The 24,950-nt window shown below is 48.4% G+C and overlaps 1 protein-coding gene across 1 annotated transcript; it reads right to left on the reverse strand.

Moving 5' to 3' along the window:
- Positions 1 to 13,866: 13,866 nt before the first annotated feature.
- Positions 13,867 to 24,799, reverse strand: LOC139229778 (zinc-binding protein A33-like). Its single transcript, XM_070861363.1, has 6 exons — positions 23,363 to 24,799; positions 23,184 to 23,279; positions 22,858 to 23,091; positions 17,853 to 17,875; positions 17,638 to 17,753; positions 13,867 to 16,006 (listed from the first exon to the last, which is right to left on the reverse strand). The coding sequence occupies exons 1-6, from the start codon at positions 23,930 to 23,932 to the stop codon at positions 15,441 to 15,443; spliced, it is 1,605 nt and encodes a 534-aa protein (XP_070717464.1). The 5' UTR covers positions 23,933 to 24,799; the 3' UTR covers positions 13,867 to 15,440.
- Positions 24,800 to 24,950: the final 151 nt, after the last annotated feature.

A 24,950-nucleotide genomic window follows, 5' to 3' on the forward strand; every position in this document is an offset into this window, starting at 1 on the left:
CCACTGTGCTCCCGTATGTGCCACACTGCCCAACTTTAAATGTTTGATCACCTTTATGTCACCATTTAACATTGAAACTACCAACGTGACCGTTTACAGTGAAATCCTGTCAGTAAACCGTGGCCTGGAATGATGTGGAATGCACGGCCTGAAAGGCTGGTGGAAGCAGATTCAATCGTAACTTTCAAACCGGAATTGGATAAAGACTTGAAAAGAAAAGAATTGCGTCTATTGGGAAAGAGCGGGGGAGTGGGACTAATTGGATAGCTATTTGCAAGAGCTGTCACAGACACAATGGGCCACTTTAAACACCACAGGGATTGTTGAATGTGCAAGTTGTTGTTTCCCTGTTGTTATTGAACATGTGAAGGGAGTGAGGATGAGAGGAGGTACATCGAGCCGGTCCGAATGATCCTGATGGGAGAGATGTAAATGGAGTGGGACTGACAAGAAATAGTGAGAGGGAGTGCACTGCAGGATTTGGATGAATATCGATGTATGTTGACCTTTCCTGACCTAGTCAGGTCATTGAACCTTTGTGGCACTAAATCCAGGACCTCATGGTCACACTTCAGCTGCTCACTTCTTCTGCTAACTCCACCCAGGCCTTCTTCATGGTGGCAGCAGCTCTCTTATTTACACTAGTGGGAAACAGCACCTCCCTCCTGGCCCTTCCAGCACGGAGCAGAACATCAAGGGCAGCATCTGTGAAACGAGGGCAACATTTCCTCTCTGTGGGGCAGTGGAGGCACCAAACCCAGAAGCAAAAATTCAAATGGTTCTTCATATTGTGATGTTGGGGGCCCGTTGCCTGATACAGACGTTGTCCGCTGCAGCCCATCCCCCAACCCCTGCCCCCCACACTCCATTCTCGGCTCTGAGTTAATTTCAAGGCCATTAAACCGAGGGTCCGTCAGCGTATGTAAAAGACCCCACAGTTATTGTAAAGAGGAGCAGGTGGGATCACACGGTGTCCTGTTTTATGTTTATGTTTTATTTCTCCAAGCCAAGATGCTGTGGGCAGGTGATTCGATACTTCTCAGCATATCATGGACGAGAGCAGGGGAGGCACATTCATTTTGGGCCTGATCCGAAATCTGGGACACATTCAGCAGAAGTTACTGAAACAGAAATAGATGAAGATAAACTATATTGGTACTTACCTCGGCTCAGATTTTATTGACTGTGACTGCTGTTCCCGATATTTGTCTTGAACCATTGCATCAACATTGGAGCAAATGACTGGTCTGAGGCCTGTCCTGGATAAAACCATGAGGACCATTTGTCACTGCAGAATGTTGTGCCCCAACCACTGACCCTGGAAGTGAACTCCACAGCCTCACAGCTCTGTGTGGGAAGAAGTTTCCATTAATCACTGTTCCAAATCTCCTACATTTAATCGTGTATCTATGGCTCCTCGCCTTGAGCCCCCGAACACGGGAAACACCCTGCTTCTATCTACCCCATCCCCTTATTCATTATATGAAACGTTTCTACCCTATCGCCCTGGAATATGTGTTGAACATGAGAAGGATGAGTTGTAACAGAAAGGGGACAAAGTCAGAATGGGCCTGAGACTGAGCCACCTTCCATTCTGGTCAGGAATGCACCGTCTTGTTTGACTTCCTGTATTCCGAATCTGTGTTACAACCACAACTGTCTGTCTCAGTGATTGTTAGCACATAACACTCTGCTCCACACATTGTAAGCATTATCCCTGGGTCATCCTCAGTGGGGAGAGAAACTGCAAGAAGACAGGGGGAGAGGAGCCCTTCCTTCCCACGGCAACCTGCGAGCTTTACTCTGTAACCTTTGTAGTGTATGTCGGCACCTTTAGTAATGACTCCACGAGGCAGGGTATGACACTTAAACTGTGTAGAACTGTAGTCCTTTATTTACAACTCCTGAGTGAGGACAACAAGCTGTGAGTTCCTTTTTATACTGCGTTATCTGCAGTGTGCAGGTAACCCTCAGGTCTCCAGCAGCAGCACCCTCTGGTGTACAGGTAAGGTGTGTACAGTATAAGGGTACATTCAGTGTGGCATAACAGTGTTACAGACATCACACAGTAAACAGGCACGCATACACAACAATATTCCCGCCGAAGCATTTTTCATATCCTTATCATCATGACCAGGGGGGGTGATCAGTGGTGGGCTATGGGAGGTTGTGGTGAGGGGTGTGTGGTTGCCAGGTGTGACCCCTGTGCTTGAGGTTGGCCTCGTACATTTCCCCCACCCCCTCACACACAGACCAAGTGGGTGTCACTGTTGTGGGATCCCTCAGGTGGAGTAGTCACGGCAGCAGTGGGTGGTGTGTATACACTGTGATGTGGGTAGTTGTGGGGTGGTGGGCAGGGCCTCAAGACTGGGTGGGCTCCTTGTCCACCAATTGGGATGAGGGTCAGGTCATCCTGGGGTTTGACAGGGAAGCTGGAGGGTATTGGTCTCATGCTCCTGGTGTTGGCCCTGGTGGCCAGGGGCTGTAGGGCTGGTCTGGTGCAGGTTGCCATTGGTGGTGGCTGGGCTGCCCATTGACCACTGTCCCTGTAGTGGGTCTGCTCCCACTGGCTGTGTGTGTGTCCTGAAAGGGGCATCACATTCGTTCCAAAGGTCCAGGCTACATGGTCAGGTAGCCTGCTGGACCTGGGGGTCTCCCACAGGGGGATTCCATTGGCATCAGCATTGTCCCTGTAGGACCCAATGTCCTTTGGCAGTGTCCTACTGGTATACATGACACCGTGGCTCTGATCACACATAGTCGAGCCTGCATTATACATTGTAGCATTTGCATCACTTTTGGGCGTCCTGGTTTTAACAGACATGGTTACATTAGGCATTTCACATTCTCTATCATTATTGTTAAGCATAATAAACTTGTTCTTAACCTTACTGACACCTGCATTCATCTCATTAGTCACATTAGTTAAACCAGCATCACAATTCATGGTTACATTGCATACATTTTCATATTTGCACCCTTAAATTGCATCTTTGGTTTTAAAGCCTGTGTACTCAAGTAGTTGAAACTTCCCCTTTAAATTTTATTGATTACAAGTCTCCTTTAAGGGCGCCTTCAAATCCGATTGGCCGCTCGGTGTCATGTGGTGCTCCTCCAATGCTCCTCGTGGCATGGCGGTGGCCAGTTTGATTACAAGTTTTTCTCCTCGAGGTGTTGGTTTTGCAGCCATTTCCTGGCTTTCCTGCAGGTGGGCTGTGGTGGTCTTTTCTTCCACAGGGCCACTTCGCCTGATGTGAACCGGGTTCATCCAATTCCTGCCCAGCAGCGTGGGACCGTCACCGGCTACAATCCACGGGGAGGTTGTTCAACACGCCCGCCCTGGGAGACCTGGACGTCTACGCTGCCAACGACTGGGATTTTACCTTTGGTATAGGTGAGCAGCTTCGCCTGGACAGGAGACAGTTTTGGTCGAGTGGCGGGATTCATCCAAATTTTTTGAAAGGTCATTTGGCTCATCACAGACTGGCTCGCCCCTGTGTCGATTTCCATGGAGACTGGGACCCCAGCGATGTCCACTTCCATCGTCCACGGAGAACTTTCGGTGGAGCAGGTGAAGATTCCATACTCTTCTTCCAGGGTTTGAGCAACTTCATCTTCATCTGTGTCAGAGCCCGGTGATCAGCCAGCTCATCAGAGACACGGTGAGTAAAGCCTTTTCTGCACATTCTCTGAAGGTGCCCTTTCTCTTTGCAGCCTTTGCATGTATAGTCTTTGTAGTGGCACGGGTGGGCCCTGTGGTTTCCTCCACAGCGCCAGCACGGGGCCATCCGGTTTGCCGGACTCAGGGTTGCGGGATTCGGGGCAGTATTTCTGCCTTTAGAAGTATCCATGCGGTGCACTGCGCTCGCCGGTTTAGAGTCCTGGGTCAGTATTCGCCTGGAGTCGCCGGCCGAAACCATGTCGGCCTGGCTCACTTGGATTACTTTCTGCAGGGTGACCGTGATGTCAGCCGAGAACAATTTGTGTAGGAGGCCTTCGTGGCCGATTCCGATGTCAAATATGTCCTTAGTGCTTCATTAAGGTGGTCGCCAAAATCACACGGAGCAGCTAGTCTTCTTAAGTGTGCAGCATATTAGCAATTTCTTGGCCCTCAGGTCGCCGGTAAGTGTAGAACCGGTGCCTGGCTGTGAGGATGCTTTCTTTCGGTTTTATTTGTTCCTGTATGATTGTTACACATTGCTCATAGATCTTGGTGGTTGTCTTCTCCGGGGATAGTAAGTCCCTGACGAGACAATGAATGGTGGGCCCACAACTGCTAAGCAGCATGGCCCTGCGTTTGTTCGGTCGTGTAGCCGGTGTGTCCCATCCAGGTCGTTGGCTGTAAAGAAATGTTCCAATCTTTCCACAAAAATGTTCCAATCTTCCCCCTCTGTAAATTGCTGGAAGTTGCTGAGGTTAGACATGTTCAGCGTGTAGTTCGTGACCTCGTATTCCCGTCGCCAGTTGTAGTGTATGTAGGCGCCTTTAGTAATGACTCCACGAGTCAGGGTATGATACTTAAACTGTGTAGACCTGTAGTCCTTTATTTACAGCTCCTGAGTGAGGACAACAAGCTGTGAGTTCCTTTTTATACTGGGTTACCTGCAGTGTGCAGGTAACCCTTAGGTCTCCAGCAGCAACACCCTCTGGTGTACAGGTAAGGTGTGTACAGCATAAGGGTACATTCAGTGTGGCATAACAGTGTTACAGACATCACACAGTAAACAGGCACGCATATACAACAACCTTTACTGTTCAAATAAAGTAACTCCCTTCGGGCTTTTTTCAAGGTTACAGGTGACGACCTTTTTGTGTCGGACTGACGACTAACAATGTGACCAACCTGCATCATCGGCAACTCCCCAATGATTAGTGATACTGCACGGTTAGTGGATTAGGATTAGAGGTTCGTGGTTAGGGTTAAGATTGGGGTCACTGGTTAGTGAATTAGGATTAGGGTTGTTGGCAGGGGGTTAGGATGTTAAACATCGGGGTTAGGATTAGGGTTAGAGTTAGTGGTTTAGGATTAGGGTTAGAGATAGTGGTTAGGATTAGGGTTAGAGTTAGTGGTTTAGGATTAGGGTTAGAGATAGTGGTTAGGATTAGGGTTAGAGATAGTGGTTAGGATTAGGGTTAGAGATAGTGTTAGGATTAGGGTTAGAGTTAGTGGTTTAGGATTAGGGTTAGAGATAGTGGTTAGGATTAGGGTTAGAGTTAGTGGTTTAGGATTAGGGTTAGAGATAGTGGTTAGGATTAGGGTTAGAGATAGTGTTAGGATTAGGGTTAGAGTTAGTGGTTTAGGATTAGGGTTAGAGTTAGTGGTTCGGATTAGGATTAGAGTTAGTGGTTAGGATTAGGTTTAGACATAGTGATTAGGATTAGAGTTAGAGTTAGTGGTTAACATTAGGGTTAGAGATAGTGGTTTGTTTTAGGATTGGGATCACAGGTTAGTGAATTCGGATTAGGGTTTGAGATAGTGGTTTGGATTATGGTTAGAGATAGTGATTAGGATTAGGGTTAGAGTTAGTGGTTAGGATTAGGGTTAGAGTTAGTGGTGAGGATTAGGGTTAGAGTTAGTGGTTAGGATTAGGTTTAGAGATAGTGGTTAGGATTAGGGTTAGAGATCGTGGTTAGGATTAGGGTTAGAGTTAGTGGTTAGAATTAGGGTTAGAGATAGTGGTTCGAATTAGGGTTAGAGATAGTGGTTTGGATTAGGGTTAGAGTTAGTGGTTAGTTTTAAGATTGGGATCACTGGTTAGTGAATTAGGATTAGGGTTGTTGACCACAACACAAATCACTATAAAATTAAAAGAACCACTCACACTTACCTTCGGAGCACTTTCCCTCTCTCTGCCCTGCCGGCGATGCTGGATCGCTCTGGTTTCCCAGGCGGTCAGAGCAGGTGCACTTCCGGGTGGACGGATCGGGCAAAAGTGCAAACTACTGCCGGTGTGACAACCGGAGGTGTTGTACACCCGGTGCAGCTCTTCCCGGCGGTGCTGCTCAGTGCCACCACAAAACCGGACCGGAGGATGGTGACGGGACGCAGGAGACCTGAACACTGCCTTTCACACCGCTCCGGGGCAAAACCCAGAGCACCAAGGAGCGGAACATCCAGCCCATAATATTCTGAGGGGGATTGACAGGGTGAAATCTCTTCACTCACAGGGTGGTGAATCTTTACAATTCTCTACCCCAGAAAGCTGTGCAGGCTCCGTCGTTGAGTATATACAAGACAGAGATGGATAGATTTTTGGATGTTCAGGGAATCCAGGGATATGGGGATAGTGCAGGAAAGTGGCGTTGAGGTGGATCAGCCACGATCTTATTGAATGGTGAGCAGGCTCAAGTGGCCGAATAGTCTACTCCTGCTCCTATTTCTTTTGTTCTTGTGTTCCCCCCATCGCCTCAAATCTAATATTCCTGTGTGGGCCTGCCCCACCCATGGGACTTCACACACAATGGGTGGTCTGGTGGGAACTTACAGATACATTGCCCACCATTTTCTTTCTATTTTAAATGGTGAAAATTCTCAGGCAGCACATGTGCATCATAAACTGTCGTTGCTGTGAAGCCCCATCAGTGGCACAAACCATGGAAAATTCTCTCCATTGTCTTCAAATTAAACCCAAAATGTATCTGTACTGATGTTAATCCAACTCCCTCACACTGTCACTCAGTAACCCCTCCCCCAGCACAGTGTTACTGACTGTATCTGTACTGATGTTAATCCAGCTCCCTCACACTGTCACTCAGTAACCCCTCCCCCAGCACTGTGTTACTGACTGTATCTGTACTGATGTTAATCCAGCTCCCTCACACTGTCATTCAGTAACCCCTCCCCCAGCACTGTGTTACTGACTGTATCTGTACTGATGTTAATCCAGCTCCCTCACACTGTCACTCAGTAACCCCTCCCCCAGCACTGTGTTACTGACTGTATCTGTACTGATGTTAATCCAGCTCCATCACACTGTCACTCAGTTACCCCTCCCCCAGCACTGTGTTACTGACTGTATCTGTACTGATGTTAATCCAGCTCCCTCACACTGTCACTCAGTAACCCCTCCCCCAGCACTTTGTGTTACTGACTGTATCTGTACTGATGTTAATCCAGCTCCCTCACACTGTCACTCAGTAACCCCTCCCCCAGCACTTTGTGTTACTGACTGTATCTGTACTGATGTTAATCCAGCTCCCTCACACTGACACTCAGTAACCCCTCTCCCAGCACCGCGTGTTACTGACTGCGGTTGAGGAGCGCGCGTCATCTGAAAATCAAAGGCCGGAGGGAGGAAGCGCGCGGGGATAGGGAGGCTGTGATTGGAGGATCGGCGAGTGTCAGCGCCGGGGGCGGGGCAGGGGAGAGAGAGAGCGGGAAAAGGGGAGTCTGTGATTGGCTGAATGAGTGTTATTTACAGACAGTGAAGAGGGAGAGGGCACCTCACTAACACTGGGGGAGGGTTTCTGCTTTGGGTCCAATCAACAATCTGGGCACAAATTGCACTCAAACTGGCGCTCGGTACGGGTCTTTAAACTGTTTTTGCTTTGGACAGGATTTGGGGAAGAGCGGGATATATATGTGTGTCGTTAAGTTCTGTCCAGTATCATGACACAACGGGCAGGATAATTCCAACACAGGTTCCTAAAGGCCGGCACAAGGAATCTCCTGCTTAAAGAGAGAGCTGAGAGTGATATTGGCCTTGGAAGAAGAGCAGTGCAGGTTGACCAGAATGATAATGGGGCAAAAAGGGTTAAATTATGAGGACAGGTCACACAGACTAGACTTGTATTCCCTCGAGTAAAGGAGATTAACGGATGGTCTAATTGAGGTGATTAAGATGATTAAAGAAGTTGATGGGTTAAATAGAGAGAGAAACTACTTCCTCTGGTGTGGAGAGTCCAGAACAAGGGGGAATAACCTTAACATTAGAGCTCGGCCATCCATGGGTGATGTCAGGAAGCACTTCTTCACACAAAGGTTAGTGAGAATCTGGAACTCTCTCAGCAAAATGCTGTTAAGTCTGGAATCAATCGGAAATGGTAAAACTGAGATTGATAGATTTTTGTTAGAAACATAGAAAATAGGTGCAGGATTAGGCCATTCGGCCCTTCGAGCCTGCACCAGCATTCAATAAGACCATGGCTGATCATTCACCTCAGTACCCCTTTCCTGCTTTCTCTCCATACCCCTTGATCCCTTTAGCCCTAAGGGCCATATCTAACTCCCTCTTGAATATATCCAATGAACTGGCATCAACAACTCTCTGCGGCAGGAAATTCCACAGATTAACAACTCTCTGAGTGAAGAAGTTTCTCCTCATCTCAGTCCTAAATGGCCTACGCCTTATCCTAAGACTGTGTCCCCTGGTTCTGGATTTTCCCAACATCGGGAACAATCTACCCGCATCTAACCTATCCAGTCCCGTCAGAATCTTATACATTTCTATGAGATCCCCTCTCATCCTTCTAAACTCCAGTGTATAAAAGCCCAGTTGATCCAGGGTAAGGGTATTGAGGCATTTGGAACCAAACCGGTTGATGGAGTTAAGATACAGATCAGCCACGATCTAATAGAAAGGTGGAACAGGTTCGAGGGGCTGAATGGCCTGCTCCTGTTCCAATGTTCCTCTGTCGTAAACCCAACCCCCACAGTCAGAAGGAAAATTCCAACATGCACTACATTCCCCCTGGCCCACAGAAGATACATTTTAGCCTGTATTTCGATCATAATTATAATAATCTTCAACGCAAAATGTATTTAGGATTTAACTAGGACCAGAGGAAATCATGAAAGGGTTTATGATATTGCCAGATAGACAATCCCCCTCTCTGCCCCATTATTAGTATATTGTTGCCTTGGTCACCTTACAATAACTTGAGTGTTTCAGTGCAGACAGATGCAGGCTCGAGATCCCACGGCTGGGCTGATGTGTGCATTGTCCTTCTCCACAAGGCTTCTGTGCCAAGTCTTCCAGTGGTTCAGGACCTACTATTCACTGGAATTTTATTAATGGACCTGACATCAAAGGTATCCCGGCTGGAGGACCATCGAATGAAAATGTTAACGTGCGGAGAGAATCCATTGTTAATGGTGTGTTGGTCTTCAGATTTGAGGAGGCGATATTTAAACCCCTTGTGTCAGATCCAGTTGTTGATAATGGGGGGAGCAAAATTAGAACACGGGCGGGGGCACAAAACGGGCGGTATCGCATTGGTCACCCGTTATACGCCCGGCCCGATATTCAGTTCCGTTGACGTCAATAGCACTCAATTTTGGGCCTGTGATATAACGGGCACCAAATACAATTCCACCTGTTTTGTGTCCCCCCACCTAAGTCCAATTCCACCCCTACAGTCTATTGAACAAAGGGTCAGAGCTGCAGCCGTCACAGTTCCGTTGCTCCTCTCTGCTTTCTTGGTCTGCACAGACCCGTTGTCTTATTCCGGATGGCAACTCAACCCATTATCACCCGATTCATTTTTATTTCAGAATCTTATGACCGTCTTATCTGTATTGTGCCGAAAGAGTCTTATTTGCTTCTTGAGTCCTGCCGTGTCAGATTGTACAAACCGCTATTTTAGAGCGTCGCAGTGAATTGGACGACCCGTATTGTTCTGTTATGTTGGAAAGTGAATGGTGATCATTTCTACCTTGTACATTGCACAAACCCATCAGGATTTGATATCTCAGGATGCATGGATGGCTTTAACACCCCGCTCACTGTAATTGGTAAGGACGTATTTATAATAAAATGTTTCTGTATATTCTGTTACACTACCTTGTAGTTTCTGCTGTAGTGATGTACTGATTAATAGCACACTGTTCGGCACGTATGACTGAATCGGGGGTAAATAAAACGGGGCAGGATATTCTCTGCCCACAATGTGTTAGCGACGTTATAAACATAAGCGGAAAGATTTTCAACTGAAGTTGGAAAATGAGTGGTAGCCTCTCAGTGAGAAGGCTGTGGATTCAAGTCCCACATCAGGGACTTGAGCCCAAAATCTAGGCTGGCACTCCAGTGCAGTACTGAGGGAGTGCTGCACTGTCGGAGGTGTCGTCTTTCGGGATGAGATTTAAACTGAGGCCCTGTTTACCTTCTCAGGTGGTCATAGAAGATCCCATGGCACGATTTCTGTGACGAGTAGGGGACTTCTCCCCGGTGTCCTGGTCAATATTTACACCTCAAACCAACACCTAAAAAGAGATTATGTGGCCCTTTATCTCTTGCTGTGCACAAATCGACCACCGCGTTTCCTACAATACAACAGTGACTACACTTCAAAAGTAATTCATTGGCTGTAAAGTGATTTGGGACATCCTGAGTTTGTGAAAGGCGCGATAGAAATGCAAGTCTTTCTCTTTTTATCTATTTCTTTCATTATTTCTTTCTTTTTCTCTCCCTTTCTCTCTCTCTAAGAGCAACAATGAACCCAACACCCTTTCCCTGGACCATCCTTGTCTTGTGTTCCCAGTGGGGTCCCGCCAGCTGACCACACAAAGTTCATCCCAACATTCCGGTACTTATCCCAGAACCTCTTTGTGTGGGGCTGGCTCCTGGCTAGGCTTCCCACACTGATACATGGAAATATCAGTCGGTTTGACATCACGAATACGGTTTGGTTTCTAAGCCAAGTTTCGGAGCTGTGAAGACAAATCGCCCCAGCGCCACAAATTCAACCGGATAAATTAAACTGAACTCAATTTTACCGATTTCTACTGGGTGTTATCCTGAAGGAATATTGCTGCATGTTGGTCCAAAATGTGCATCCATCAGTATTGGAAACAATTTTGTTTCCTTTCAACAGAAGAAACACCGATATATGTCCAAGTGGAGATGGGGTGTGACTTGGTGGGGAACTTGGGGGTGGTGGTGTTCCCATGCACCTGCTGCTCTTGTCCTTCTCGGTGGTGGGGGTCAGGGGTCAGGGGTCAGGGGGGTTCTGTTGGAGAAGGCTTGGTGAGTTGCTGCCTGTGGGGGAGGGAGTGGGTGTTTAAGGTGGGGGAGGGAGTGGGTGTTTAAGGTGGGGGAGGGAGTGGGTGTTTAAGGTGGGGGAGGGAGTGAGTGTTTAAGGTGGGGGAGGGAGTGGGTGTTTAAGGTGGGGGAGGGAGTGGGTGTTTAAGGTGGGGGAGGGAGTGGGTGTTTAAGGTGGGGGAGGGAGTGGGTGTTTAAGGTGGGGGAGGGAGTGGGTGTTTAAGGTGGGGGAGGGAGTGGGTGTTTAAGGTGGGGGAGGGAGTGGGTGTTTAAGGTGGGGGAGGGAGTGGGTGTTTAAGGTGGGGGAGGGAGTGGGTGTTTAAGGTGGGGGAGGAAGTGAGTGTTTAAGGTGGGGGAGGGAGTGGGTGTTTTAGGTGGGGGAGGGAGTGGGTGTTTAAGGTGGGGGAGGGAGTGGGTGTTTAAGGTGGGGGAAGGAGTGGGTGTTTAAGGTGGGGGAGGGAGTGGGTGTTTAAGGTGGGGAAGGGAGTGGGTGTTTAAGCTGTTGAATGGGCTGCTGATCAAGCTGACTGCTTTGTCTTCTATTGTGTTCGGATATTTATATATGTGTAAGTTATATTTAAAATTCCTGTTCAAATAAAGTCACTCTTCAAATGCACCCATTGTCATTTGAAAACATATTCTTCCTGTGACCATAAATGCTGTTGCCTCAAATTACAAGGGATAGAACTGGTGGTACTGTTGGTTACAGAGGAAACAATTATTTATTTAACCTAAGTGTATGAAATTTTGCTTTCCATTGTGTGATTGACATTTAGAACTCGCAGCAATTGAAACCTCGTGTTCAGGGAGTTACAATATATTTGGGAATGTTAAAGGACCCCACTTTTGACCTCTCATTGGATATCAGGACACCTTCATTGCATATTACAGTAAATGGAACATTTTCACCTGTAGGTATTTTCTCAAAACATGACCACCAATGTTGAAACAATGTAAAGGTGTGTGTGAACTTCCATGGTTGGAGATTGGGAAGCTGTGCAATACCAGGTCAACATCTTGGCAGAACCACACTGCCGGCTGGTGACCAAATGAGTCCCTTCAGCACCTGGTTATATCTGTGGAGACGACCAAAGACACCAATAGTCAACACGGCACGCTGTCTGTCATCTGCTGGCAGCCTCTCACTTTACCGGGCTGACACACCCCTTAACCCATGCTTTTCTGTTTCTGTCCATGCACATCGGGTACAATCTACAAGGACAATCTGATCAACAAATGTAACAAGATCAGGTTAGGATAAAAGTGCACAGGGACATAGGAACAGGAAGAGGACAGACAGTCTCTCAAGCCTGTTCCATCATTCACTTTGACCATGGCTGATCTGTATCGTAACTCCATTTATCTGGTTTGGTTCCATATCCCTTCAGACCCTCACCTAACAAAAATCTGTCAAAGTCAGTTATGACATTTTCAAACAACAACCAGACTCAACAGCTTTTTGGGGAAGAGAGTTCCATATTTCCACTACCCTCTGTGTGAAGAGGTGCTTCCTGACATCACCCCTGAACAGCCTGGCTCTAATTTTAATGTTATGCCCCTTGTTCTGGAATCCCCCACCAGAGGAAATAATTTCACTCTTATCGACTGTATCAAATACTTTAATCATCTTAAACATCTCAATGATATCAGCCCTTAATCTTCTATACTCAGCAGAATACAAGCCAAGTCTATGCAACCTGTTCCCATTATTTAACCCTTTTAGCCCAAGTATCATTCTGGTCAATCTGTGCTGCACTCTCTCCAAGGCCAACATATCCTTCCTGAGATGTGGGGCCCAGAACTGAGCGCAGTGCTCCAGATGTGGTCTGACCAGAGCCTTATACAACTGGACCATTACTTCACCTTTTAAGGCAAGTAACAGAAATAAATAAAGTACATTGCCCAAGAATTTACGCTTTGAACGCAATCAGCAATCCGGGCCCAAATTGCGTCTGTTTTGAGAAGTTTTATTTCTCGAGTTCCCGCTCAAACTCATTTGCATATATTGGAACAAACCAGCGCAACAGACGGAAAGTCCAGGCCCCAAAATGGACAAAGGATGTAGAAAACTAAAGCAGCGAGAGGCCTGAGGCAAAGGGGAGAAAATGGCAGAGATGGGAAACAGGAAACATCCGGACAGAAAGGGTGAATTTAAAACACACTTTTAAACTAAAACACAAGTTGGTAAAAGTACAGCGGACCAGAGAAGGGACAGAACAGGTGAAGAGGGAGGGCACAGCCTACCTCCCCCAGCACTGTGGTCTGACCAAGGATTCCCCCAACCCAAACACCAACCTGTCTTCCCCTTCCCTGGGCACCGACAGAACCCGCTCCCCACCCCTCCCCGAATATCTCTGGAGATATCTGGTCCCTGATCGATTTATACAGCTCTCTGACGGGCATTTTCCGTACTTTGCCCGTGGATCCCAAATACCAGTTTTGCTCTATTTATTTCCCCACCCAAGAACAAGGCCCAATTATTGGGAGACAGTAAATGAAAGTGCAGTTAAATGAAAGGTGTTGCACACAGTGATGAGTTGTGTGCCCAGTGTCATTCTGTCCAAAGTGAACTAACAAAGTGAGTGCGCTGGGTTGTTAGTGAACCGTTAACCTTTTTCTCTCCACTTTCCATATTTGCATCTCAGCACTTTGTGAGCAGGAAGGAGTTGCCTCTAGGCAGGAAGAACAAGAAATGTACCACAAATAACAGCATTCCTCACCACCTCACACACTTCACCTTTTTTGTATTGATTCACACCTTGAGCACAACATATTCCCAAGTGTACAGAGTCTGAGTGAGTATACAGAGAAAAACATAGAAGTTACAACATGGACACAGGCCATTTGACCAAACCGTCCATGTCAGCATTTACCCTCCACCAAAACCAGTAATTCTATTCACATTTAACCGTCCTGTTCCCATATCGCACTCGGTAACGGTCGGAGGGTCGAGGGATCGAGGGGGAGGAGGGGTGTCGGTAACGATCGGAGGGTCGGGGGATCGAGGGGGAGGAGGGGTGTCGGTAACGATCGGAGGGTCGGGGGATCGAGGGGGAGGTGGGGTATCGGTAACGATCGGAGGGTCGGGGGATCGAGGGGGAGGTGGGGTGTCGGTAACGATCGGAGGGTCGAGGGGGAGGAGGGGGAGGAGGGGTGTCGGTTACGATCGGAGGGTCGAGGGGGAGGAGGGGGAGGAGGGGTGTCGGTAACGATCGGAGGGTCGGGGGATCGAGGGGGAGGTGGGGTGTCGGTAACGATCGGAGGGATGGAGGATCGAGGGGGAGGTGAGGTATCGGTAACGATCGGAGGGTCGAGGGATCGAGGGGGAGGAGGGGTATTGGTAACGATCGGAGGGTCGGGGGATCGAGGGGGAGGAGGGGTGTCGGTAACGATTGGAGGGTCGGGGGATCGAGGGGGAGGAGGGGTGTCGGTAACGATCGGAGGGTCGAGGGGAGGAGGGGGAGGAGGGGTGTCGGTAATGATCGGAGGGTCGGGGGATCGAGGGGGAGGAGGGGTGTCGGTAATGATCGGAGGGTTGGAGGATCGATGGGGGAGGAGGGGTGTCGGTAACGATCGGAGGGTTGGAGGATCGAGGGGGAGGAGGGGTGTCGGTAATGATCGGAGGGCAAGTGGATCGCATGGGCAGTGTCGGTAACGATTTGGGCCAGAGGAGCAAATCGTGGGTCAGAGCAGCGGTGGGACGATTGGATGGCTGGAGAAGTGAGGGGCGGGGGGGGCGATCGGGGGGAGAGGTCTGGAATGACCGGGGAGCAGAGGAGAAGCAGGGGTCTGGAGCAGCAGATCGGGGGCAGGAGGAGCGGATTGGTGGCAGGAGGGAGTGTGGGGGAGTAGGATTTGGAATATCCGGGAGGAGCAGGAGTGGGAGATGGGGGCGCTGGGGGCGGGGTGGGTGGAGGAGGCAGACGACATCGGAGGACGGGAGGAACATGGGGAGGGGGATCGGAGGCCTCGGGGCTTGTCCGATCGTGGGGAGGGGGTGAGGCAGGGACACTGGATCCAGGAGGTAAGTGTAAAGGTGCTTACCTCCTGGATCCAGCAGTACTCACCTTCCATTAGCTGGCGGCTTTCACCAGGCCTGAAAAACCCAACCAGCTGCAGTTACATTTAAAATGGAGGTTAAATCTGAGGCACGCCAGCCTCATTATAATATTTAAATGTAGACCCGCCTCCTGGGAGCGGATTGGCTGCCCGGCCCCGCCCCGCCTCCGTTAATACCGGAAGTGGGCGGGTTGGAGGCGGGTTCTGGTCAGGATTCAGATTTTAACACTTTAACTTCCCACCCGACCACAACCCACCCGTTTTTGGGTTAAAATTCCCCCCATTGTCACTCGGTTGTACCCGGCCTGACCTCAGGTGACATTGAGACCATCCACACCACCTGTGACTGAGACCGACGACCATCAGTTTGCAGCTGGCAGGAGGCAGGTAGGTGGTGTGAAATTATGGGATGGACAGGTTAGTGACCTTTGACCCACAGATTGTTAGCGGGGCGGAGTTTTTCCCGCCGTCACTCTGTCCCGGACAGAAGATGGGAAAGAGTGTCTCAGTGAAAGTGTGGGTGAAGGTGTGGAGATGGGACATGTTGTCTGCATTGTAAAATGTCACCTGTCCCCCCTCATAGTCCAGGAACACCCCGATCTTCCGGGGATCCCCACTCGGGGTGAGGAGGGTATCAGAGGGGGAGGTGAGGGCAACATAGACACTTCCGGTCACCAGCCACACAGTCCAGTATCCGGCCTCAGGTCTCAGGCTGATTCTCCCTTTCCTGTTGACAGACTCTCGAGCCACTCCCACACTCCACTGTGTCTTGTTCCCCACCTCCACCTCCCAGTAGTGTCTCCCTGATGTGAATCCCTCCGATCCCAAGACATAGAGACCGGGATCAAATCTCTCCGGGGTGTCAGGGAGCTTCTGCCGTTTGTCTCCGTGTCTCACACTGGTCCGGTCCTCAGACACGATGAGCCAGGGATTCGCTGTGTTCAGATCCAGAGTCAGAGAGGCTGGAGCTGGGGGAAAGTTACAATAACACAGTGAGCGGTTTAGTTTGTTGCTGTGATTTATTCAAACACTTTCCCTTTTTAAAGTGGCCATTCGGGGGATTCCCGGGAACTGCGGTGTGTTTAAAGGGCTCCAGGTTCTGTTATTGGAATCTGCTCTGACCCGGGGGTTTACACTCCTGGGGTCACTCTGACCTCTGCTGACCACTGCGATCTGACCAGGAACTCTGCGGCCCCCGGTCCCCTGCTGTTCTCAGCGGCTGCACAGTGACCCAGGGACCTTCAGAAACACACAGGGAATCGGCACCAGAGGCTACGGCGGGGCTTCCGAACGGAAGAGGGGGAGAGGTACAGGCACCGGAAGGGAAGAGAGAAGGGAAGGGGAAAAGGGAAAAGAAGCAAAAGTGGGGGAACTGCTGCAGAGGGGAAGAGAGAACCCAGAGGAGGAGCGAAATTATATTAAAAAAACCAGCATCATTATATCCATAAATCACAATAGTCTCCAACACACAATCCGGCAAAACTAAACTGATGGACATAAAAGGACAGGTGGAAGCGGCATTTCGACAGGAGACCCTCCTCATCGCCCTCAGAACACACCAGGTTTATGAGTGAGTGGGTGGGACAAATGCTGGCCGCCTTCTCCTCAGCCAAGAGCAGAGGACAGTCACACTAATCACCAGCAACCTCCCCATTACTCTGGAGATACACATTCCTGGAGAAGGAGGCCGCTCCATCCTCATGAAATTTGATGAACAGGAGAACCCAAAGTGATGCTTCAGTTCAGTGTCCCGAATGAGGAGTCCCCACATCAGCATTCCTCACACTCGTCCCACCTATGGACAGCACAGGAACCAGGAGTGGAGACCCAAACTATGCTCTTCACTCCAAACAGGACAAGCTCCCAGCGGACACAGGACCCGAGGACCAGCAGCCGGAGCAATCCGAGATCAGTGTGGTGTCCTGGGCCTAGAGGATGTATGGTGGGCCCACACCCCAAAGAGAAGGAATTCACCTTCTACTTGAACCCACACAAGACACACTCCAGGATCGGCTACTCCTCCCTGAAGCATCCCGTCTATCCCGCCTAACCTGTTGTGATAGGAGGTAAACAGGACTTGCACCAATTATCCTCCATTCAGTCCTCGGAGCCTCAAACCTTCCCTCCTACATGACTCAGAGTTCCTGCCTACCTCTGGGCAAAGCTTATCTCCTCACATATACCCGAAGGTGGAAAATGCAGGACTGAACTATTGCACACGGTCACTCTGTGCCCTAATCTCAGACGGTGAGGTCTAACCTGGAAAATCCACACCAACTGACACCCACCCTACCAAGATTAACATCCCATAATCCCGGAGCTTTCTCCCCTCCGACTGAACCTCCCACACCCTGTACTGGAGACACAGAACCAGATACTCTGAAATTCATCACAATCATGTCAATACATAAGAAAAGTAAGGTTATCCCCACATGGTCACCATACACACTCCTTAATGCTGACTATAAAATATTGGCCAAGGTCCTGACCTCCAGACTAGACACGGACATCAGTGATCATTTAATCTGGGGTCTGGGAGCCGGTTTAGGCTCCTCTCATCTGGGTTTATAAATCAGGGAAAGGAATATAAGAGTTTTACCGGGGTTAATGGTGTCTATCATTTCTCTCCACGCTGTGTACTGTAAAGGGCCGTTGAACTTTCCAATCGACAGCTTGTCATCTGCTAATGATAGTTTATAATAATCCTCACCAGTCCTGTAAATATTAAACAGTTGATGTTATAAATTGACCATAAACACTTTGCTGAGTTATTTTACTAAATTGTGCAGAGTTTCAGTAAACAGTTTGTCCTACCTCCTCTTCTGACACGTTTCCTCCTGAAATCAATAAAACACAAATCTGAGTTAATGGAGAATCACCGTCTATATCCGGACAGCAGAAATTACACCCACATTGTTACAAGATGCTGATAATTCCCAATTCTCACTGCCGGGATCACACAGATAGAAAGAGGATATATTTGAAAACTGGACAGCAGAAATTTCACCAAAAATTATTGAAATCATCTGGTAGAAAGAGGATGCAGTTGGTAAAAGTGATTTGTGTTGTCAGGTTGTGGAGGTCGGGAGGTGCGTCGCTGAGTCGGGAGACCGTGAGTTCGGCGAGAGGCCTATAAAGGCCGCCAGGTCGGGAGGTGCGTCGCTGAGTCGGGAGTCCGTGAGTTCAGCGAGAGGCCTATAAAGGCCGCGAGGTCGGGAGGTGCGTCGCTGAGTCGGGAGTCCGTGAGTTCGGCGAGAGGCCTATAAAGGCCGCGAGGTGCGTCACTGAGTCGGGAGTCCGTGAGTTCGGCGAGAGGCCTATAAAGGCGGAGCTTGTGCAGCTACAGGGAGAAGGCAACAAAGAAGTAGAAAGAAATAGAAAGGTGACGTCACAGCCACGGGGGTAAGTGATTGGCTGGTGATTGGTAAGTAGTTTTTCTTTTTCATCTTCTATATCAGTGAGTAACTTTTCGCACTGTTGTTGCCAATTTAAGTGTATCTAAGGGTTAAGTCATGGCAGGAGAGCTCGGACACGTGTTATGCTCCTCCTGTACTACGTGTGCAGGAAGTGTATCCACCTCCAGCTCCTGACGAACCGCATTGCGGAACTGGAGCTGCGGGTGGATTCACTCTGGAGCATGCATGATGCTGAGAATGACGTGAATATCACGTTTAGTGAGTTGGTCTTACCGCAGGTAAAGGGTGCACCAACTGGAATGGAAGACCAACAGGAAGAGCAGTGCAAGGGAGGTAGTGCAGGGGTCCCCTGCGGTCATCCCCCTGCAAAACAGATACACCGCTTTGAGTACTGTTGTTGAGGGGGATGACTCATCAGGGGGGAGCAGCAGCAGCCAAGTTCATGGCACCGTGGCTGGCTCTGCTGCACAGGAGGGCAGGAAAAAGAGTGGGAGAGCTATAGTGATAGGGGATTCAATTGTAAGGGGAATAGATAGGCGTTTCTGCAGCCGCAACCAAGACTCCAGGATAGTCTGTTGCCTCCCTGGTGCAAGGGTCAAGGATGTCTCAGAGCGGATGCAGGACATTCTGAAAAGGGAGGGTGAACAGCCAGTTGTCGTGGTGCATATAGGTACCAATGACATTGGTAAAAAATGGGATGAGGTCCTACGAGGTGAATTTAGGGAGCTAGGAGCTAAATTAAAAAGTAGGACCTCAAAAGTAGTCATCTCAGGATTGCTACCAGTGCCACGTGCTAATCAAAGTAGGAATCGCAGGATAGCTCAGATGAATACGTGGCTTGAGGAGTGGTGCAGAAGTGGGGGATTCAAATTCCTGGGACATTGGAACCGGTTCTGGGGGAGGTGGGACCAGTACAAACCGGATGGTCTGTACCTGGGCAGGACCGGAACTAATATCCTAGGGGGAGTGTTTGCTAGTGCTGTTCGGGAGGAGTTCAACTAATATGGCAGGGGGATGGGAACCTATGCAGGGAGACAGAGGGAAATAACAAGGAGGCAGAAGCAAAATATAGAAAGGAGAATAGTAAAAGTGGAGGGCAGAGAAACCCAAGGCAAAAAACAAAAAGGGCCACATTACAGCAAAATTCTAAAAGGGCAAAGTTTGTTAAAAAAACAAGCCTGAACACTCTGTGCCTCAATGCGAGGAGTATTCGGAATAAGGTGGATGAATTAACTGCGCAGATAGCAATTAATGGATACGATGTGATTGCCATCACGGAGACATGGCTCCAGGGGGACCAAGGCTGGGAACTCAACATCCAAGGGTATTCAGCATTTAGGAAGGATAGACAGAAAGAATTGCTGGTTAAAGATGAAATCAATGCAATTGTAAGGAAGGACATTAGCCTGGATGATGTGGAATCGGTATGGGTGGAGCTGCGGAATTCCAAAGGGCAGAAAACGCTCGTGGGTGTTGTGTATAGACCACCAAATGGTAGTAGTGAGGTTGGGGACAGCATAAAACAAGAAATAAGGGATGTGTGCAATAAAGGTACAGCAGTTATCATGGGCAACTTTAATCTACATATTGATTGGGCTAACCAAACTGGTAGCAATGCAGTGGAGGAGGATTTCCTGGAGTGTATTAGGGATGGTTTTCTAGACCAATCTGTCGAGGAACCAACCAGGGAGCTGTCCATCCTAGACTGGGTATTGTGTAATGAGAAGGGACTAATGAGCAATCTTGTTGTGCGAGGCCCCTTGGGGAAGAGTGACCATAATATGGTAGAATTCCTTATTAAGATGGAGAGTGACAAAGTTAATTTGGAAACTAGGGTCCTGAACTTAAGGAAAGCTAACTTCGACGGTATGAGGCATGAATTGACTAGAATAGACTGGCAAATGGTACTCAAAGGGTTGACGGTGGATAAGCAATGGCAAACATTTAAAGATCATATGGATGAACTTCAGCAAATGTACATCCCTGCCTGGAGTAAAAATAAAACGGGGAAGGTGGCTCAACCATGGCTAACAAAGGAAATTAAGGATTGTGCTAAAGCCAAGGAAGAGGCATATAAATTGGGTAGAAAAAGCAACAAAGCTGAGGACTGGGAGAAATTTAGAATTCAACAAAGGAGGACTAAGGGTTTAATTAAGAGGGGGAAAATAGAGTACGAGAGGAAGCTTACAGGGAATATAAAAACTGACTGCAAAAGCTTCTATAAATATGTGAAAAGAAAAAGATTAGTAAAGACAAATGTAGGTTCCTTGCAGTCGGATTCGGGTGAAATTATAATGGGGAACAAAGAAATGGCAGACCAATTGAACCCATACTTCGGTTCTGTCTTCACAAAGGAAGATACAAATAACCTTCCGAAGGTACTAGGGGACAGTGGGTCTAGTGAGAAGGAGGAACTGAAGGATATCCTTATTAGGCGGGAAATTGTGTTTGGAAAATTAATGGGATTGAAGGCCGACAAATCCCCGGGGCCTGATAGTCTGCATCCCAGAGTGCTCAAGGAAGTGGCCCAAGAAATAGTGGATGCATTGGTGATCATTTTCCAACAGTCTATCGACTCTGGATCAGTTCCCATGGACTGGAGGGTAGTTAATGTAACACCACTTTTTAAAAAAGGAGGGAGAGAGAAAACGGGTAATTATAGACTGGTTAGCTTTACATCAGCAGTGGGGAAAATGTTGGAATCGATCATGAAGGACGAAATAGCAGCGCATTTGGAAAGTGGTGACAGGATCGGACCAAGTCAGCATGGATTTATGAAGGGGAAATCATGCTTGACGAATCTTCTGCAATTTTTTTAATATGTAACTAGCAGAGTGGACAAGGGAGAACCAGTGGGTGTGGTGTATTTGGACTTTCAGAAGGCTTTTGACACGGTCCTGCACAAGAGATTGTTGTGCAAAATAAAAGTACATGCAATTAGGGATAATATACTGACGTGGATAGGGAACTGGGGGGTTGGCAGACAGGAAGTAAAGTGTCGGGATAAACGGGTCCTTTTGAGAATGGCAGGCAGTGACTAGTGGAGTGCCGCAGGGCTCAGTGCTGGGAACCCAGCACTTTACAATATACATTAACGATTTGGATGCAGGAATAGAGTGTAATATCTCCAAGTTTGCAGATGACACTAAGCTGGGTGGTGGTGTGAGCTGTGAGGGGGACGCTAAGAGGCTGCAGGGTGACTTGGACAGGTTTGGTGAGTGGGCAAATGCATGGCAGATGCAGTATAATGTGGATAAATGTGAGGTTATCTATTTTGGGGGCAAAAACACGAAGGCAGAATATTATCTGAATGGCGGCAGATTAGGAAAAGGGGAGGTGCAACGAGACCTGGGTGTCATGGTTCATCAGTCACTGAAAGTGGGCACGCAGGTACAGCAGGTGGTAAAGAAGGCAAATGTTATGTTGGCCTTCATAGCTAGGGGATTTGAATATAGAAGCAGGGAGGTCTTACTGCAGTTGTACAGGGCCTTAATGAGGCCTCACCTGGAATATTGTGTTCAGTTTTGGTCTCCTAGTCTGAGGAAGGTCGTTCTTGCTATTGAAGGAGTGCAGTGAAGGTTCACCAGACTGATTCCAGGGATGGCTGCGCTGTCATATGAGGAGAGACTGGATCAACTGGGCCTTTATTCACTGGAGTTTCGAAGGATGAGAGGGGATCTCATAGAAACATATAAGATTCTGACGGGACTGGACAGGTTAGATGCGGGAAGAATGTTTCCGATGTTGGGGAAGTCCAGAACCAGGGGACATAGTCTTAGGATAAGGGGGAGGCCATTTAGGACCGAGATGAGGAGAAACTTCTTCACTCAGAGAGTTGTTAACCTGTGGAATTCCCTGCCGCAGAGAGTTGTTGATGCCAGTTCACTGGATATATTCAAGAGGGAGTTAGATATGGCTCTTACGGTTAAGGGGATCAAGGGGTATGGAGAGAAAGCATAAGGGGTACTGAGGGAATGATCAGCCATGATCTTATTGAATGGCGGTGCAGGCTCGAAGGGCCGAATGGCCTACTCCTGCACCTATTTTTCAATGTTTCTAACTGAACACCAGTCTCACTCAGAGACACAGTGACTCTCACACCCACCGTATCAGACACACCCACACACTCACGCAATGTAACTGGACCAGGAATGTAATGTGAACTCCAGGAGAATATTAACCTCTTGGAGAATACAGAAATAATTACAGGCCAAGTATAAGATCAGGGCAACTCGTTCCCAGATCCTGCAGACAGTGTGGGGGCTTAGTTCAGTCACAATAGCAGATCCACCCCGGAATAGATAAAACAATCGGTTTAAATCAGTTTAGAATTTTTTAGCAAATGCTGCATTTATTCCAACATTGTCGGTTATTGTGCAACTAACCCGCAATATAATCCTCACCTTCAGAAATGTCAGCCCGTCTTGTTGCTCCATCTGTTTCTGCAACTTTGAAAGCTGCTCCTCAATAGAATTTAAATTCTCTTGAATTTCTCGAAGGTTTTTCTCCATTGTATCTACAATCCTCTCCTCTTCTCCCCTGAGATCTCTGATTAAACGCTGCTCTTTCTCAGTGAGAATCTGGTGCATTTTAGTGAACTCGGATGTGATGTGGGTCTGCAGACTGCTCGACTGTTCCTACCAAATGAAAGGTGAAAAATAATCATGTACCGCGATAGAGGGAACAAAACTAACCGAGATCCCAGAAAATCAGCACAGGGAGACCTTACCCTAACTTCGGAAATCTGCCGTTTCTGTTTCCGTTCCGTTTCTAGAACCACCGATTTCTTCTCTGTGAGAGATTCTAAAGAGGATTTCAGCTGATCCTGGGATCGGGAGAAAATCACAGAATGAAAGGGCTGGACTATGAAAATGTAATAAAATAATCAGGTGATAAAATCCATTTTACCTTGTAGATTTCAACAGCTTCTTGAATCGGCATGAAGTTGTGAGATTTGTGTTCCCGCGCATCTCTACAAGTGTAACAGATCAGTTTCTTGTCAGTTTCACAAAACAGCTTCAGTTCTTCCTGATGTTCCTCACAGTGAGGTTTATTTTCCTTCTCTCTCGGATTCAGGGTTAATTTTCGAGCTTTCTCCGACAGACTAGCTAAGGCCCGATTAACCTTGAGATTTATTTCTGGAAACTCCTCTCGACATTCCGGGCAGGAGTTTGTCTCCTTCTTTTCCCAACACCGTGTGATACAGGAGCGGCAGAAGTTGTGTCCACAGTCCAGTGAAATCGGATCGGTGAAGAATTCAAGACAAATGGGACAAGTTACCTCCTCAGTCCAACTCTCGAGCTGCTGCTTGGAAACCATGTTCACACTCAGCACTTCCTGATTCAACCCACTTTCAGTTTCAATGTTGCTGAGCTCCAGCTGGATCCTGTCACTAGGTGGCGCTGCTGGACAATATTTCTCAACCAAGGATTTTTGTAGGTTTGCTGAAAAAGATTTTGTTGCAGGAAAACCACACATTTGCTTTCTGTGCAGTGAAGGGCCGTATTAAACAAACCGATTTACTCTGTGCATCAGTTTAATGTTGTATGGAGCCAGGAAACACGCTCTAAAGGTGTAGAAATAATTGCTCTAATCTCAAATGTTTTGCAGGTGATGTGAATATGTCAGAAACTGATAATTATCCTGGATTTGTTAAACTATTTAATTGCACCATCCTCCATACATTGATGTGCTTTTTATTACAGTTTATTGATTTAATGTGAGGTTTTGGGGGATGTGCCGTTATGTTGCTCCACATGTTGGCCCAGATTTGAAGTTTGGAGCCACCTCTGGTCATATTTCAGGCCCGGGCAATCTGAAAGTGAGAGGTGGGCGGACTGGGCGGAGTCTTGCTGAATTCCCGGGGAGGAGGGTACATCGGGTGGGGGGAAGAAGGCAGCCTCCTAACTGCTGGAAACACATTCTTGTGCTCAATTCTCACTGCAGCTGGTGGTGTCCGGGCACGGCCGTGCTACAGGAGCGCTTGTACAGACCTGGAACTATCGAATCCCTAAAGCCCCTCTCTTTATCCGTGCAGATGTTGATCTGAGCAGCCACCGTTATCCGTGCAGATGTTGGTGTGTGCTTCCTACAGCTGGTGACTGCCCCCATTAAACCCCGAATGACTGTATCCCCCTCTCTCCAATTGTGCAGGTCCCGGTGTGTGTCCCTTACAACCGGATCCACCACAATTATCTGCCAAGTGCATTGTGGAACAACCCACTCTGCATGGACCGAGCGAGACCCAGTGTGAGCGGATGTTTGGGGCGGTTTTCTCCTTCGTTCTTAGCCGCAGGGCCATGGGTCTGTTCAGCTCAGGGGAGTCTCTCAATCTGATTTGAAATGCACAACAGTCCCAGAACAAACTCTCTCCCCCTCCCCACACCAGCTTCCCCCCCACCCCTCCCCCAACACCGGCTCATTCACCCGCTCCCCCAACACAAGATCTCCCCCCCGGCCTCCCCACTCCCCCAACTCCAGCTCACCCCCCGTCAAC

Source organism: Pristiophorus japonicus, chromosome 19, assembly GCF_044704955.1.
Source record: "Pristiophorus japonicus isolate sPriJap1 chromosome 19, sPriJap1.hap1, whole genome shotgun sequence".
Classification (NCBI taxonomy): Eukaryota; Metazoa; Chordata; class Chondrichthyes; family Pristiophoridae; genus Pristiophorus; species Pristiophorus japonicus.